The sequence below is a fragment of the Exophiala viscosa genome (genome assembly GCF_022695815.1).
Source record: "Exophiala viscosa unplaced genomic scaffold EDD37scaffold_10, whole genome shotgun sequence".
NCBI lineage: Eukaryota > Fungi > Ascomycota > Eurotiomycetes > Chaetothyriales > Herpotrichiellaceae > Exophiala > Exophiala viscosa.
In genome coordinates, this window is record NW_026944362.1 from 1,020,914 (window position 1) to 1,035,256 (window position 14,343).

Below are 14,343 nucleotides of genomic sequence, written 5' to 3' on the forward strand. Positions count from 1 at the left end.
GCAGTGCATTTCGATCCATTGGGACGCCCATACCAGACTCGGGCAGGATATGGACCTTCTATCGTGGTCGAATACTCGTCCGCAACTGATTTAAGCTCTTCATGGCTTTCCGAGATACAAGGTCGGCGCGTCCCCCGTTAAGTAACTGTATGCTTGCACTTCAATAACCACTTTCACGCTGACTTTCGCTCGAAACTAGTCTTGTCGTCCCTTGAGTAATCTTTTCGTGACCTTGTCTTTCTCGATGATGTAGACATGCGCGCCCCAACCTGATAGAGCATCTCGGTCGACGGCGTTGAGTAGAGCTTGTGAGATGGTTTCGAACAGGTCTTCCGGTTCCTACAATGCGGATTAGACATCTGCACGAACAACGCAATTCAAGATACATACCAAGTCCGGCTCCCATAGTCCTTCACAGGTACCGAATAATTGATCACTCGCGGTTCCGGCCACGATGAAATCTTTGGCAAAGTCAATGCAGCCTATACTGTCGAAACCACAGATGAAGGGCTTTCCTGTTGTGTGGTTGATTCCGGCAAGCACTGGGCTGACGAACCACGGGCCAAACCTCCTCTCGTATAAACTGCTTGAAACCAGGTTGGCTAGTGTCTGGGGTGCGATGTTGCGCTCCTCGCGTAATCTGTACATGTTGACTTTGTATCGGAAGGTGTCGCTGACAGTCTGGACGTCGGTGGCTAGACCGGTCAGACCTAGATATACTGACGGTCCGAAGGTGAAGATCTTGGGGAAGTTGTTTGAGACGGTGAGGGATTGGAGACCGAGGCGGAGATCACAGGCTATGGCGACGCAGTCTTTGCCGACCATTGCGACGCAAGCACCGCCATCTAGAAATTCGTTAGAGAGGTCGGAGGTGTAGGAATGGGATGGAGCTTACTGATATCGAAGGGAGAGCCCTAGTGGACGACATAGTTAGTATTGGATCGCTGAGAAGAGGTGTGCATCATGGAAAGAGCTTACCATTTTGACTTAGGAACAGGAATGTGAGGCGGTAGTGTGTTGAGTAGGAGCAGTAATTGCTGAAGCACGGATGGAGTGTTGTGGTGAGGAAGATGTCGATGTCGATTCGTTTCTCCCCAGCGCAGTTGAGGCCAGGCAAATGCAGCAGACGCGTGCTGGAGGCTCAAAATGGGGAAAGTGTTAGTTAGTACTCACATGGACCAATAGGCGTGGTTCCTGCCCCGGAGCAGTCGCTATGTCATCGTTTGGCTGCCTTCACTTCGTACATTCCTCGCCGCTACGGCGCAGAGGGGGAAAACCAAACCAATATCGACAAACACCAAACAGACAAATCAAGCATTCTAGACCCTTCTATTTCCACTCAAAACATTTGCTCTTTACTCAGTTCACTTTCACGTTCACTTCCTGGAGAAGAGATCCACAGTCACTATCGTCCGTTCCTCCATTTTACTCTAGCTGCTAGGCTGAAGCCCGCTCAAGCCCGCTCAAGCAGCATGGCATCTCACGTTGTCGTGATCGATATCACCGCTCGACGGACAACGATCAAGACTACTCCCAACAAACCATTGAGTGAAGTGCTAGAAGAGGCGTGCGGCAAGCTGGGAGTGAACGCCGCTCAGTATGGACTGAAGTAAGTGCGTCATGCAGAGCAGTCATTGCCAGATCACAAGGGCTGACAATACGCGCAGACACATTAACAAGAATGTCGACCTTTCCAGGACGATACGGCTGTCTGGACTGTCATCAGGTGCCAAACTCGAACTCGTACAACTCTCCAAATCCGCAGGTGTGGTCTCGATAGCCTTACAGTTACCTGAATCAGAAGCGAGAGGGTTACCCAATGCCAGACTTACCGACAAGTTCCCCAGTACCACAACGTTATGGCTAGTGCTCCGGAAGTTCGAAGCTGGAGTGGCAGGACAAGCGGGAGGCTCTCGTAACTTTACGGCCAGAGGGGTGCCGTCAACCTCCCAAGGCGATTCAGGAGCAGGGAGATTATACTATGAACAGCCGGTCATACAAGTACTGAACAGAGAGTTGTCATCACTCACGGATCTACAAAAGTCATTGGCACAATTGGGTCTGAACAGCGGCACGGCACTGTTACGGCTGAGTTTCCGAGCTACGGAAACACCGCTTGAAGAGGCTATGGGTCAGATACAAAAATATTTTGATTCTGTCGAAGGACCGGCCGGTTCTGTACCACAGCAACAGCAAGCGCCAGCGTCGAGTGACCCATCGACTTCGGCACAACAATCTGTGGAGACAGCGAAGTCCGAATCCACAGAAGAAGCTCCTCAACCAGATTTACAGTCCGAATCCCAAACCACAACCTCACAACCGGAGCCCGTACCGTCAACAACAAGTCGGCCAGTCTCCGTGTACCGGCCACCAAGCTCAACCACGCCATCAGCTGCACTTAGGCCATATAACGAGGCAGATTACACACCTACTGTTGAACATGCACAGATTCACCAGAAACTCCTCCAACAGCATGGCAGAAATACCAGGTTACCCACCGACGCCGAGATGGCTGCAAAAGAACAGGAAGACGCAGCGAAATGGGCGGCAGTGCAGGAGGTGGAGATCAAAATCAGGTTTCCCGATCAAAGTGCAGTGAGCGCCAAGTTTGGACAATCAGACACGGGAGCGGCTCTATACAACTTCGTCAGAGAGTGTTTAGAAGAGAGGTGGCGCTCAGACATTTTCCTGCTGAGGAACCCTGGCATAAGGGGAAAGAACGAAGTTGTTCCGGATGACGAAAGCAAGAGGTTGATCAGAGATATCCAGCTCAAGGGTCGAGTACTTGTTGTCTTCGGCTGGGATGATAACAAAGCCAGCATCGAGGCCAGAAGGACAAAGTCTGTTCTCAGGGAAGAGCTCCGGGAGCAAGCTCAGGATGTGAGAGTTCAGGACACTCCGGCTGCTGAAGAAGATCGGGAACCAGGCGTGAAAGTCAATCTCGGCAAGCAGGAGAGCAAGAATGAGGGAGGAGGAGACAAGAAGAAGATGCCGAAATGGTTGAAAGGATTCGGTAAGAAATAGAGATGGGTTGAGCGATCGATGTTCTCGTCATGATATGGACTTTAGCGTTGCATTGGGTCGGCGACTCTAGCCTTGGGAGGTTCATAGTGTGAGTGTGCTTCGAACAGCGATGCACAAGGTCTTCTCCACAGTTATACTCGTGTGTTAGACATGGGATAATCGTCTCGCAAGGCTGGACTTTCATCGGAGATTCCACACACGTGATGCAACGTGAAAAAATTGTGGGGTCTTGAATATCGCCCACAATGCACCCAAATGAACTGCGACCGGAAGTCCTTCGAATTCCCACATATCAACACCTCGAGTTCTTGCCGTACGTACAGCACGCACTCCGTCAAAATGCCTTCCGAAGTTACCGACATCAAGCAATTCCTTGAGATTGCGCGCAGAAAGGATGCCAAAGGTACGTTTTTTCTCCGCCCCGGCGTCTACAACCATCTCTTTACCAATGTCGAAATGAGAAGAGATCAATCGTTTGGCACAATCATGAATCTGATCGCTGACAATTTCGTGTCACAGGTGCTCGTCTGAAGAAATCATCCAAGAGCAAGGACATCAAGTTGAAGATCCGATGCAAGCGATACTTGTACACCCTGATCCTCAAGGACTCGGACAAGGCGGACAAGATTAAGCAGAGTCTGCCTCCTAGTAAGTTTTACTTCCTTTACGGACTCGATCGTGGTCTTGGTGGTCGTGGTCATGGGCTGCCATTTGGGATTGGATTGTGCTGGAAGAGTCAAGCACGAATGTGCGAGAGTGAAAAAGAGGCGGAGAGACAACGGAGCAGAAGAGTTGAGCACCCACACCAAAGAGACTGGCGAAGAAAGCGGACAATACAACCCAAAGACACTACCGAAAGACGACCAAGACCCAGGCCAGGCCGAGACAGCTACTTTGACGATATACGTGCTAACCTCTTTTCTTCCTGCAGCCATGCCATTCCAAGAGATCAGCAACAAGACCAAGAAGGCCAAGAAGGCGTAAATCACCCCTTCAGCATGATTGCGCAATGAGTCGACGACCAGAAGAGCCTGCAGTGCTATAGATGGTCAGGAAGAAATGGTGTTTCACCGGGTCCAAGTAGTCGGATACCCCAGCAGAATGACAAGAAAAACAATGCACGAGCTCTAAAGACCGGTACGAGAGAGAGTACGAGAAATGGGATCCTGTGAACGTTGTTCCCAGCAATCAACCTAGAAACATTCGTGCATATGAACTCAGAATGTGCAAAGGCGCATGCTTGATGAAAAAAGTGTATAGAAACTAAAGCATGTGCTGGTCTTGACCAGGAAATAAATCATTATCGATGCTTTGAGAATGCAGTAATGTGTTCAGTTCTCGCAAGTTGTCCCTACTTCTTGCATTCAGGGCAGCTAGCCTCAAGTATCCATATCTACATTCCCAGCGCGATATAAATACTCGACCTCCATATACCCATCCAGCGACGGCGTGCCAGAGCCGTTACTGGTCACCAGCGCATGAACCGCAGCCCTGCTCAAACGCAGCTCGTACTCTCCAAAATATGAAGGCTCCTCGCTCGTTTTGCGAAAACCCAAACCCTCAAAGAGTGCGATGCTGCCGTGATTAGTTTGGCCGATCTTCACGGCTAGATGGTCGAATTGAGATGGGGACCCAACAGCAGAGTCCTGACCAGCATTAAACTCCCGCAATACATCCATCTCGTGCCTGATGATGTATGCCAGGAAAGCGAGTAGTGCGCCACGCCCATAGCCTTTCCTGTGTTCGCTTCGCTCGGCGATCATGAGCTCGAGCTCGGCTACAACCTGGCTGCTTGCTCCCTCTTCGTCTTCGGCCGTAGATATGAACAAATTGACATCCCCGATCATGGACGGTATATCAAGTGCTGCATCGCGGATTGCTGGAGTCCCGAGTTGGTGGTCGGACGCCGGAAGGCAGATAATGAAGGTCATTTTATCTGCGTCGGCACGCCAACTTCGTTGCATTGCATATTCCTCTTCGAGACTCAAAGGCTCGGAAGCTGTGGCTTCTTGGATATCCTATTCATATCAGACCGACGCACAGTCTCATTTGTGTGGCAGGCCATACAGGATCCTTCATCCATTCATGATACTTTGGTACGTGGTGCGCCGAGTATGGCACTAGAAGGACTTTCGTCGTCGAGACAGCTGAGTAATGTCAGACTGACAAAGAGCAGAGCACTGCTTGACTCACCAGTATGCTCGTTGATGCGCATGTCTTCCTATATCCATGTCGGCGTCGTATTGAATGTGAAGTTAAGATCGATCGGCGGAGTAAACACATATAAATTTCCCGCTGGGACGGAAAGTTTTCCGACAACGTTCAGCCTTGCGCTCACGGTGGACGTCCTATGACCCATTCAGTTGTGAAGGATCATGGACGTCGAATTTGATGACTTCCACCTCAAGAGTCTCTGAATCGACAAGTATAACTTCGCCGGTCTCATGAAATCGTGGAATCGTGATTAGTCGGACTTGTTGCTCGCCTGGGCCTTCGATCACCGTCGTGTCGAATCGAGGTTGATTGCCCACAAAGAACACATGCGGACATTGCTCGATGACAAACTGATCTCGATCCTGAAATGGATAGCACCATAGTGTGTCTGGTGCTGTGGGTGCACCGCATCGCCACCTCAACATACTGGCCATGACCTCCAGCCGCCCATCGGACCCTTTTCCGTCAGGACCACCATATTCGACGTACTTGAGAATGTCGTCGACTGGTTGACCACTATTGCCCATGAATCGCCAGCCATCTATGTCGCCGTCCCACGGGTTCGTCACGCTATCTAGCCATCCAGCTTCCTCGTCCTCGGGATCGTTGATGTTGGCAGATGTATATGCGCGAGAATGTGGAAACATGGCAGGATGAATAGGTTGTTGCGGCAAACTCATATTCGCTGGATCTTGTTCACCAGGTAATACTGTGATGGGTATGCTGGGCAGAAGCTCGGCAAGGAATTGATCGAGGTGGGCGGTTGGCGTGGGGTTGTAGGCGGCTGCATCGTAGCCGTATTTCCGATTGCCAGGTTTCTTACCATCTTCGATAGAAGTCTGATGGACAACCAAGTCCGACGCAACGGAATTCCCAGCTATGATCAACCGGGTAATTGCGCAGGCTTCTTCTGTATCCTCCTCGTCCAGGGCCTCTCCTAACAGGAACTCCACCAGGAGCGACAAATTCAGTGTATCTGCCTCTGTTCCTGAGATGTCGAGCCCACTAACGATCGCAATCTTCTTCTTTGGCTGATCAACGTCCATTTTTCCCTCCTCTTCGTCCCTTTCCCACCTCTTAGGCTGCGGAGGCAAGTCTGCGATGTGTAAGTCTAACACTTCGAAGTCGCCGTTGGCATTCTCGGTTCCGAGCACAGCGACGATAACTCCAGTGACCAGCAGGCTATTCTTGAGCATTGCTCCGGTGAGCCGCAGGCGACCGGATTCATCTTCCAACATGACTTGCGTGTCACCATCCTCGGAGTAGTAAGGGTTGCGCGGCGGAGGTCCGGCGACCCAGTGTTCCTTCGAGATGTCTTCCAGAATATTGGGCTTCAAGGGCATGTCCATATATATTGTTCCCGCAACCCAGCATAGTTGACCTTGCCGAACGTCCAAGACTCTTTCTACTCTTTGCGCCTTTTCACCTGCAATCTCGAAATCTTCCCAGTCCTCCGCAGCGATTGCTTCGACAACAGGCTTTAGCTTCGCCAGACGCAGAAAGTACATGTCGCCATATTGTTGCACGTAGTGTCTGTTCTCTCCTCGTGGCAGACGGTAGGAGTGGAGGGGACTGTAGGCGCTGGGTGCTCTACTGTGCTCCTGTAATTCCTCCTCTTTCTGCCACGGTCGAAGCAGCCCTTTGATGGGCGCCATTGCACGCGGAGTTGGCGTTGTGAATAACGTGGAAGTCGGCGTAGAGTCTGTTCACGACTGCTCTTGCAAATCACAATTACCAGGTAATGAAATGTGGACGTGACGCGGGACGCGTTTACGCGTATAAAGTGGTGCACGTAGACTTACAAGCACGTGACTGTCCGGTATGCTCTGCCGGATCCGAGTTGAACTGTAGAGGACACAGAGCACACACGGCACACATCAACCTTCGCTCACAAGGTGTATAGACCAGCCTTTCAGAAATCATCCCTACACGACACCACTCGTCCACAGCGACACAGAGATGGTACTTCACGCTCTCTGGTGAAGTGGCCCAGACCAGCCTCGGCTCGTTCGACTTGCGCAGCCGAACCCCACACTGTCTATCAACTCCAGAAGTACCCCAGATAGTCAGTCAACGATGCTGATATTCAGTGCTCTGTGTTCATCTCCCATGTGAGTTTGCTATTGCTACTGCGTGATACTCGATATTTGTCACCATGTCTTCGCCGCCGGTGCTCAGCACACCCTTGACCAAGCTTCTGGGCATCAAGCACCCCATCATGCTCGCAGGCATGGCCCGTACATCTGGCGGTCCACTGGCTGCGGCAGTGTCTAATGCCGGCGGAATCGGGACGATAGGAGGACTCGGGTATACCCCGAAACAGCTACAAGAGGTCCGTATTCTCCTGCTGTGTACACACCCAGCACGTTGACAAATGGTCGCAGATCATCGACGAACTCAAGTCGAATCTAACAGACAAGTCACTTCCCTTCGGCGTCGACCTCGCACTCCCACAGATTGGCGGCAGCGCACGCAAAACCAACCACGACTACACACACGGCCAACTCGACGAATTGATCGAAGTGACTATCAAGAACGGCGCAAAGATCTTCGTCAGCGCAGTCGGTGTCCCCCCAGCACACACGATCAAACGTCTTCATGAGGCAGGAATCCTGGTCATGAACATGGTCGGCGCTCCCAAGCACGCGGAGAAGGCACTTCAGGCGGGCGTAGATATCGTTTGCGCGCAGGGCACAGAAGGCGGAGGCCATACAGGCGATATCGCCAACAGCATCCTCATCCCCGCCGTGGTGGACGTTGCACGAAAATACAAAAGCCCTCTGACTGGTGAACCTGCCCTGGTCGTAGCCGCTGGTGGTATCTACGACGGCCGCAGCCTCGCGAGCAGTCTGATGCAAGGCGCCGCAGGCGTCTGGGTAGGCACCCGTTTCGTCGCGGCGGAGGAGAGTGGTGCGAGTAGACTGCACAAAGAGGCCGTCGTCAGCGCCGATTTCACAGATACGATCCGGACGATCGTGATATCTGGGCGACCGCTCCGAGCCAAGTTGAACGACTATGTCAAGAAGTGGGAGGATCAGCCGCAGAAGATCAAGGAGTTGACGGATAAGGGTATAGTGCCTTACGCTTATGATTTGGAGAAGGATAATGAGGTCGACATGCCGTTCCTGATGGGCCAGGTCGCTGCTATCATCAAGGATATTAAGCCTGCAAGGCAGGTTGTCGAAGAGATGGTCGCAGAGGCTGTAGAGATGCTGAGGTTGGGTAACACATATATCGCAGGTCCGCGGAGTAAACTATAATGAAGCCCGTTGCAAGTCATAGTCTTTCAAGGGTATACAAGTACAGCGGCATGTGAATTGTCAAATGTGTGCTAGAAACCCAGGATGCCCATGGAGAGGCTCCTAGTCCGCAGCTGTACGAAGAGCATGAGGTACTGGTGGCAACAATAAATCCTGCAGCCTCAGTGTCTGATGCCATTAGCCAGACCTGGCGTCTTCTGCCCATTGGTCTTGTTCGCGACCATTTCTGGCGGAGGCACTGGCCCGAAGACAGGCTTGCTGATTTCGGCGGCCAACTCTTCCTCCCCTTCGTAACTAACGTCGTCGTCTTCTTCTTCTTCTTCTTCTTCGTCTTCGTCCTCATATTCCTCGTCGTACTCACTTTCCGTGCCCTCTTCGTCCACCATCTCCTGCTGGATCGGTCCACCGCGGCCCTGTTCCTGCATGGTTTTGATGATATTCCGCATCTGCTGTTCCTGCTTTCGAAGCCTCTCAAGGTCCTCCTTGTCTCGGGTCCGTTCTTCCGCCATCTCGAGGATATTGCGGTTGGTCTGGTCGTGTTTTCGAGTCAGATTCAGGTTCTCCTTTTCCAGTCGCTTGGTCTTTTTGGACATCTCTTCCATTTCTTTCCGGAACGTGAGGAAAAGTTCATTGCTGTTGTTGAGGGTATCTTCCACCTGCTGTGTTGTGAGCAAGGTTTCAGCTATTGTATTCGATAAAAATATGTTCGGGGTAAGAGAGTACTAACCTGCTTGAATTTCTCCACATAGATGTTGAGTTGACCCCGTAGCTCGGCTTCAGTGTGTGAGAATGTAGAGACTTGGTTGGTAAGTGTGCGACACCTTCCAGCTTCCGCATCCGCCCTACGGCGCTCAACTTCGTGCCTCGCTTGAAGATGGGCAATTTCTGCGTCTTTATGGCGAAGTATGGCTTTGAAGTGCGTTTCCCGGATTTCTGCTTGATCCGCCAATACCTTGCACCGGGTCTTGAACCTATAATGCAGTCAGTATAGGAATGACACTGTCAGGACGTCCAACATACAACTCGTCTAACTCAAGATGCAGGTTTTCGGAATGCGTCGTCGTTTTAGAGTTCATCACTTCCTGGACATCGTAGAGCATCTGATCGAGTCGTTCGTTGATCGTTTCGCGAGCCTGTTTTTCCGTCTCTTCAAGTTTCTTGTTCTCATCCTTCAGCTTCTTGTTCTCCTTCGTCAATTCCCGGCATAACTTCTCCAGTTTGTCTTTCATAGTCGCCGTCTTATTATGCTCCGACTTGGACTTGTCCTGTTCCTTTTGTAATTGATCTGCCCGCTTCTTGTTCTTTGCGTAGTCGCGCTCCAGCTTCTTCATTTCTCCCAGAAGCTCTTCATATTTCCTCTGAACCAGGTCCAGCCGGCTCATAGGCCCTTCAACGCTGTTGATCAATTCATTGAGATCTCGTGTCGCTTTCTTCACTTCTCGATCGACCTCGGCCTGTTGATTCTTCTCACCGGCCTTTTCTTGCTCTAGTTGCGACAGGCGTGCTTGGACCAATTTCGCATTTTCCTCAGCACTCAGTTGTTTGTCTTTCTTCGCCTTGCTCTTCTTTGCCGCCGGCGCAGGCGGGGGCAAATCTTGCATATCGCCATTTGTAATGCTCGTAGTTTGCGAGATCGGACTTTGAGCGGTGGTCGCCATACGATTGAAGTTGTCGATATCTATCCTCAGACTCCAACGACCTTTTCAACTCCAGCACCTGTTCGTGATCGCTCGCTTGCGATTGGTTTCATGAACATCTGACAAGGAGCACAAAGTCTGCAGAGATGGATGTCGGGGTTGATTCGGTCGGGGGTAAGAGCAAACTTTGAAGCAAACACTGTGAAAGTGCACTTTGGTGAGTGGTAATGATCACAGATTGAGGCCGCCAGGGTCAATGTCGTCGTTCAAGATCGTGAGTGGTGGAGAGAGGGAAATGCGCAGATCTTTGCTCCGGGCCAAGCACTCGTGCACTCATACAATAATGCGCAGAAGTTCCCGAGCAGGTTCGAAATACAACCACCGCACAACAGCACGCCGCCTTCAGGAGAGGTACGGTATAGTAATGTGTCTATACTCTGCATACAATAAGACTGAAAGGGAATCCACTCAACGACATACACGAGGTGAGGCAATTGCACGTCGCACGTGACGAAAGGGGATCTAGAATTATTACTTCCGCAGTCGCCATCACGCATGCTTTCTCTCCGTTGAATACGTTCTTCCCAGTGTCCTAAACCAAGCAGGAACAAGCCAACACTCTGCCATTCCACCATAGCCTGTCACTGACTCCGTGGACTGCGTTCCGACTTCGTCCTTGGTGTGCGACCCTACTAGAGCTCGTTCGCAGGCCTTGTCATGCTCAGGCATGGCGTTGTACGCCATGGCCTTCACCGTTGCGCCAGAAGACCTACGTCGAAATCAATAGCACATCCTGTGCCGATACACGCCAGAAATTATGCATCAATTACAGATGTTGGCGCTTATCCGAAGCCGGGCGAAAGCATACATGGATTTACGTTGAAACAAATCAAGCATGTCCCGGAGTTGCACTTGACGGCTTTGCAGTTGGAGCATGAGAAGACCGGGGCAGAGTATTTACACGTCGCTCGCGACGACAAGAACAATGTATTCGCGATCAATTTCAAGACGAATCCGACAGATAGAACGGGGTTGCCACATATCCTAGAGCATGTTACGCTATGTGGAAGCGAAAAGTACCCAGTTCGGGATCCTTTCTTCAAGATGATGCCCCGGTCGCTTGCCAACTTCATGAACGCTTTCACCTCTTCCGATTATACCTCATATCCGTTTGCAACCACAAATCAGCAGGACTTCCATAATCTGGCCTCAGTGTATCTGGATGCGACGCTCCATCCTCTCCTCAAACGTACGGACTTCTTGCAGGAAGGCTGGCGTCTTGGACCAGAAGATCCCCGACAGGAAGCGACTGAAGAGAATGTACAATTCAAGGGCGTTGTTTACAACGAGATGAAGGGACAGATGTCGGATGCCAGCTATCTTTTCTATATCAGATTCAGAGAGCACCTATTTCCTTCACTCTTCAACTCGGGCGGTGATCCTGAAGTCATGACCGACCTCACGCACGAAAAACTTGTGGATTTTTCGCGAAAGCACTATCATCCAAGCAATGCAAAGATATTCTCATACGGCAGTTTGAGCCTTGCAGAGCATCTCCAGCACGTCAACGAGACCATTTCGAGATTTGAGCCAGCTTCTTCCGACTCAGATATCAAATTACCTATCGATTTGTCCAATGGACCCCTTTCATTCGAAGTTTTAGGACCTATGGATACAATGCAACCGCCGGACCGCCAATATAAATCTTCCATTACATGGATGGGGTGTCCCAGCTCGGACATTGTTGAGACGTTTTGTGTGAGCATCATGATGTCGCTGCTGACGAGTGGCTATGGGTCTCCACTATATCAAGGATTGATCGAGTCTGGCTTAGGGACAAACTTCAGTCCGAACTCTGGTTATGATAGTTCGACCAGGATTGGAACAATCTCGATTGGTCTTGACGGAATGAGAAATGAAGACATTTCTGGCCTGAAGGAAATGATTCAGACTGTTCTTCGTGATAAAGCCAAAGAGGCCTTCTTACCTCACAAGATTGAAGGCTATATGCATCAACTGGAACTCAGCCTCAAACACAAGACTGCAAACTTTGGTATGGGGCTTCTGGAGAAGACCCTAGCTGGATGGTTCAATGGAGTAAATCCCATGGATTCCCTGGCTTGGAATGAGATCATCGATGCGTTCAAGCTCCGCGTGAAAGATGACAATTATCTTGAGGGGCTGGTACAAAAGTACTTCTTGAACGACAGCTGCATGCAGTTCACGATGAAACCGTCGGACTCGTATGGTTCACGTCTGGAAAGTCAGGAAGAGGAACGAAGGAAGGTGATATTGGAGAACGTCAAGAAAAGCGCAAGTTCACCTGAAGACGCAATCTCAAAACTCGGCCAACAAGAGCTTGAGCTGCTTGAAGAACAAGAGTCTTCCCAGTACAAACACCTTGAGACGCTCCCTACTCTGCATGTCGACGATATTGCTCGCGAAAAGGAAAAGAAACCACGATACTATGCCAGCATAGGCAACGTGAACAGCTTGTGGCGCGAAACATCCACAAACGGTATCACCTATTTCCAAGCAAAACATCTGCTGAGCGATGTACCCGAAGAACTGAGGCTACTTATGCCGCTGTTTACAGAGTCGCTTATGCGCTTAGGAACCAAGACAAAGACCGTTGGAGATCTCGAGGCTGAGATCCTACTCAAGACTGGTGGCATATCTATTGCCCCCTTCGTCGCACCCGAGCCGTGGTCCTTGGACAAATACAATGAAGGTCTGCTTCTCGATGGCTATGCTTTGGACAGGAATGTTCCGGCAATGTTTGACCTGATGCGTACACTACTGCTGGATATCGACTTCTCAGATGCCAAAGCCGCCGCAGCCATCCAGGAGCTTCTTGAATCAAAGACCTCTGGCGCTCTAGATGCGGTTTCTGAAAGTGGGCATCATTTTGCCGTAACCAGTGCTTCTGCTGCTCTCACCCGCAGAGGAAGGATCCAAGATCAGTTATCTGGACTCACCCAAATAGAGAGCACGGCCCGAGCATTGGATGCTGCCCGACGTGATCCCTCAAGTCTACAAGAGGTCATCAAGAAATTGCAGCAGATTCAGTCAATCGCCATCAGCAACTCGTCCGCCTTGTCACTACGTGTCGTATGCGAGCCTGACTCGGTTGCGACCAACCGCAGGTTGATTGAGGGATTACTCGGAAAGCTACCTAAAGGGTCTCAAACTAGCGTAGCCTCCTCTTCAGACGCAGTTTCTGGTTCTTCACTCTCAAGACGCACCTTCTTCGATTTGCCTTTCCAGGTTTCATACACTGGAACGTGCCTACAGACAGCACCGTACTCTTCACCTGACAAAGCACCACTGACCGTGCTTGGTCAACTTCTTGTCCACAACTTCTTGCATCCCGAAGTGAGAGAGAAAGGTGGCGCCTACGGTGCGTCAGCAAGTGCCAGTCCTATCAGCGGGCTGTTCACCATGTCCTCCTACCGTGATCCAAATCCGCGAAACTCCCTGAGTGTCTTCCAGCGGGCTGGCGAATACGCCCGAGACAAGGACTGGGGCAGCCGAGAATTGGAAGAGAGTAAGCTGAGTATCTTCCAAGGCATCGACGCCCCCCGAAGTGTCAGCGGCGAAGGGAGCAAAGAGTTCATGTACCACATCACTGAAGACATGGATCAGAAGATGCGTGAAAGTCTTTTAGACGTCACCAAGCAGGATGTCCAGAGAGTTGCGCAAAAATACCTGGTGGAGCTGCCTGCAGACTTGAAGTCTGTATGCATTTTGGGTGAGCAAAAGGACTGGATCGCGCAGGATCCAGAGCAATGGCAGACGAGAAGTCTCAAGATGTCTGTATGAGATCATGCACCATTCCACCAAGTGAGTATTGTGAGTGATGCTGTAAATTAATTCCCTCCTCTTCCCAAGATACCCAAATATATTTAATCCAAGCTTTTCATGGGCTCATGATCAATCCCCCAGCGTTAACACCCCTATACATCAACAGCGCGACTCGAACAGAACATACGTCTGCGACCGCACTCATACCATGGTCGGAGATCACAAGTTACAATGCCATTGAGCATTCTCCGCGCGAGAGCGAAGAACCACGGCTGTTTCCTGTCAAACTCTGCTTCGGTTGATGTTTGCTTGAAGAGGTCCCCTAGTTCCTGACATACCTATTTCAGACCTGTTGTACTTCAAGATTATGGACCAGCAGACTAGAGGTGTGCACACATTCACAT

General features: G+C 50.8%; 8 protein-coding genes across 8 annotated transcripts; 4 read left to right on the top strand and 4 right to left on the bottom strand.

Annotated features, from left to right (window-relative positions):
- Window positions 1-113: 113 nt before the first annotated feature.
- EDD37DRAFT_125390 (proteasome component PUP3) lies at window positions 114-1,243 on the bottom strand. Its single transcript, XM_062809373.1, has 2 exons — window positions 391-1,243; window positions 114-339 (listed from the first exon to the last, which is right to left on the bottom strand). Exons 1-2 carry the CDS (start codon window positions 823-825, stop codon window positions 196-198), a joined length of 579 nt encoding a protein of 192 aa, XP_062667504.1. The 5' UTR covers window positions 826-1,243; the 3' UTR covers window positions 114-195.
- Window positions 1,244-1,472: 229 nt separating this feature from the next.
- EDD37DRAFT_652975 (GLUT4 regulating protein TUG-domain-containing protein) lies at window positions 1,473-3,024 on the top strand (the record flags this gene model as incomplete). The annotated part of the gene is made up of 2 exons (XM_062818508.1): window positions 1,473-1,609; window positions 1,668-3,024. The coding sequence occupies 2 exons, from the start codon at window positions 1,473-1,475 to the stop codon at window positions 3,022-3,024; spliced, it is 1,494 nt and encodes a 497-aa protein (XP_062667505.1).
- A 339-nt stretch (window positions 3,025-3,363) lies between these two features.
- Window positions 3,364-4,008, top strand: EDD37DRAFT_652976 (ribosomal protein L38e; the record flags this gene model as incomplete). Its single annotated transcript, XM_062818509.1, has 3 exons — window positions 3,364-3,427; window positions 3,544-3,672; window positions 3,812-4,008. The coding sequence occupies 3 exons, from the start codon at window positions 3,364-3,366 to the stop codon at window positions 4,006-4,008; spliced, it is 390 nt and encodes a 129-aa protein (XP_062667506.1).
- Window positions 4,009-4,206: 198 nt separating this feature from the next.
- EDD37DRAFT_125488 (DNA polymerase delta subunit 2) lies at window positions 4,207-5,265 on the bottom strand. Its single transcript, XM_062809374.1, has 3 exons — window positions 5,218-5,265; window positions 5,092-5,171; window positions 4,207-5,042 (listed from the first exon to the last, which is right to left on the bottom strand). The coding sequence occupies exons 1-3, from the start codon at window positions 5,237-5,239 to the stop codon at window positions 4,404-4,406; spliced, it is 741 nt and encodes a 246-aa protein (XP_062667507.1). The 5' UTR covers window positions 5,240-5,265; the 3' UTR covers window positions 4,207-4,403.
- Window positions 5,181-7,028, bottom strand: EDD37DRAFT_125502 (DNA polymerase delta subunit 2). Its single transcript, XM_062809375.1, has one exon. It carries the CDS (start codon window positions 6,891-6,893, stop codon window positions 5,373-5,375), a length of 1,521 nt encoding a protein of 506 aa, XP_062667508.1. The 5' UTR covers window positions 6,894-7,028; the 3' UTR covers window positions 5,181-5,372.
- Window positions 7,029-7,393: 365 nt separating this feature from the next.
- Window positions 7,394-8,498, top strand: EDD37DRAFT_567951 (oxidoreductase; the record flags this gene model as incomplete). The annotated part of the gene is made up of 2 exons (XM_062814170.1): window positions 7,394-7,570; window positions 7,623-8,498. 2 exons carry the CDS (start codon window positions 7,394-7,396, stop codon window positions 8,496-8,498), a joined length of 1,053 nt encoding a protein of 350 aa, XP_062667509.1.
- Window positions 8,499-8,513: 15 nt separating this feature from the next.
- Window positions 8,514-10,273, bottom strand: EDD37DRAFT_125677 (myosin-like coiled-coil protein-domain-containing protein). Its single transcript, XM_062809377.1, has 3 exons — window positions 9,519-10,273; window positions 9,226-9,469; window positions 8,514-9,154 (listed from the first exon to the last, which is right to left on the bottom strand). The coding sequence occupies exons 1-3, from the start codon at window positions 10,154-10,156 to the stop codon at window positions 8,660-8,662; spliced, it is 1,377 nt and encodes a 458-aa protein (XP_062667510.1). The 5' UTR covers window positions 10,157-10,273; the 3' UTR covers window positions 8,514-8,659.
- Window positions 10,274-10,749: 476 nt separating this feature from the next.
- Window positions 10,750-14,098, top strand: EDD37DRAFT_125358 (Metalloenzyme, LuxS/M16 peptidase-like protein). Its single transcript, XM_062809372.1, has one exon. It carries the CDS (start codon window positions 10,853-10,855, stop codon window positions 13,955-13,957), a length of 3,105 nt encoding a protein of 1,034 aa, XP_062667511.1. The 5' UTR covers window positions 10,750-10,852; the 3' UTR covers window positions 13,958-14,098.
- Window positions 14,099-14,343: the final 245 nt, after the last annotated feature.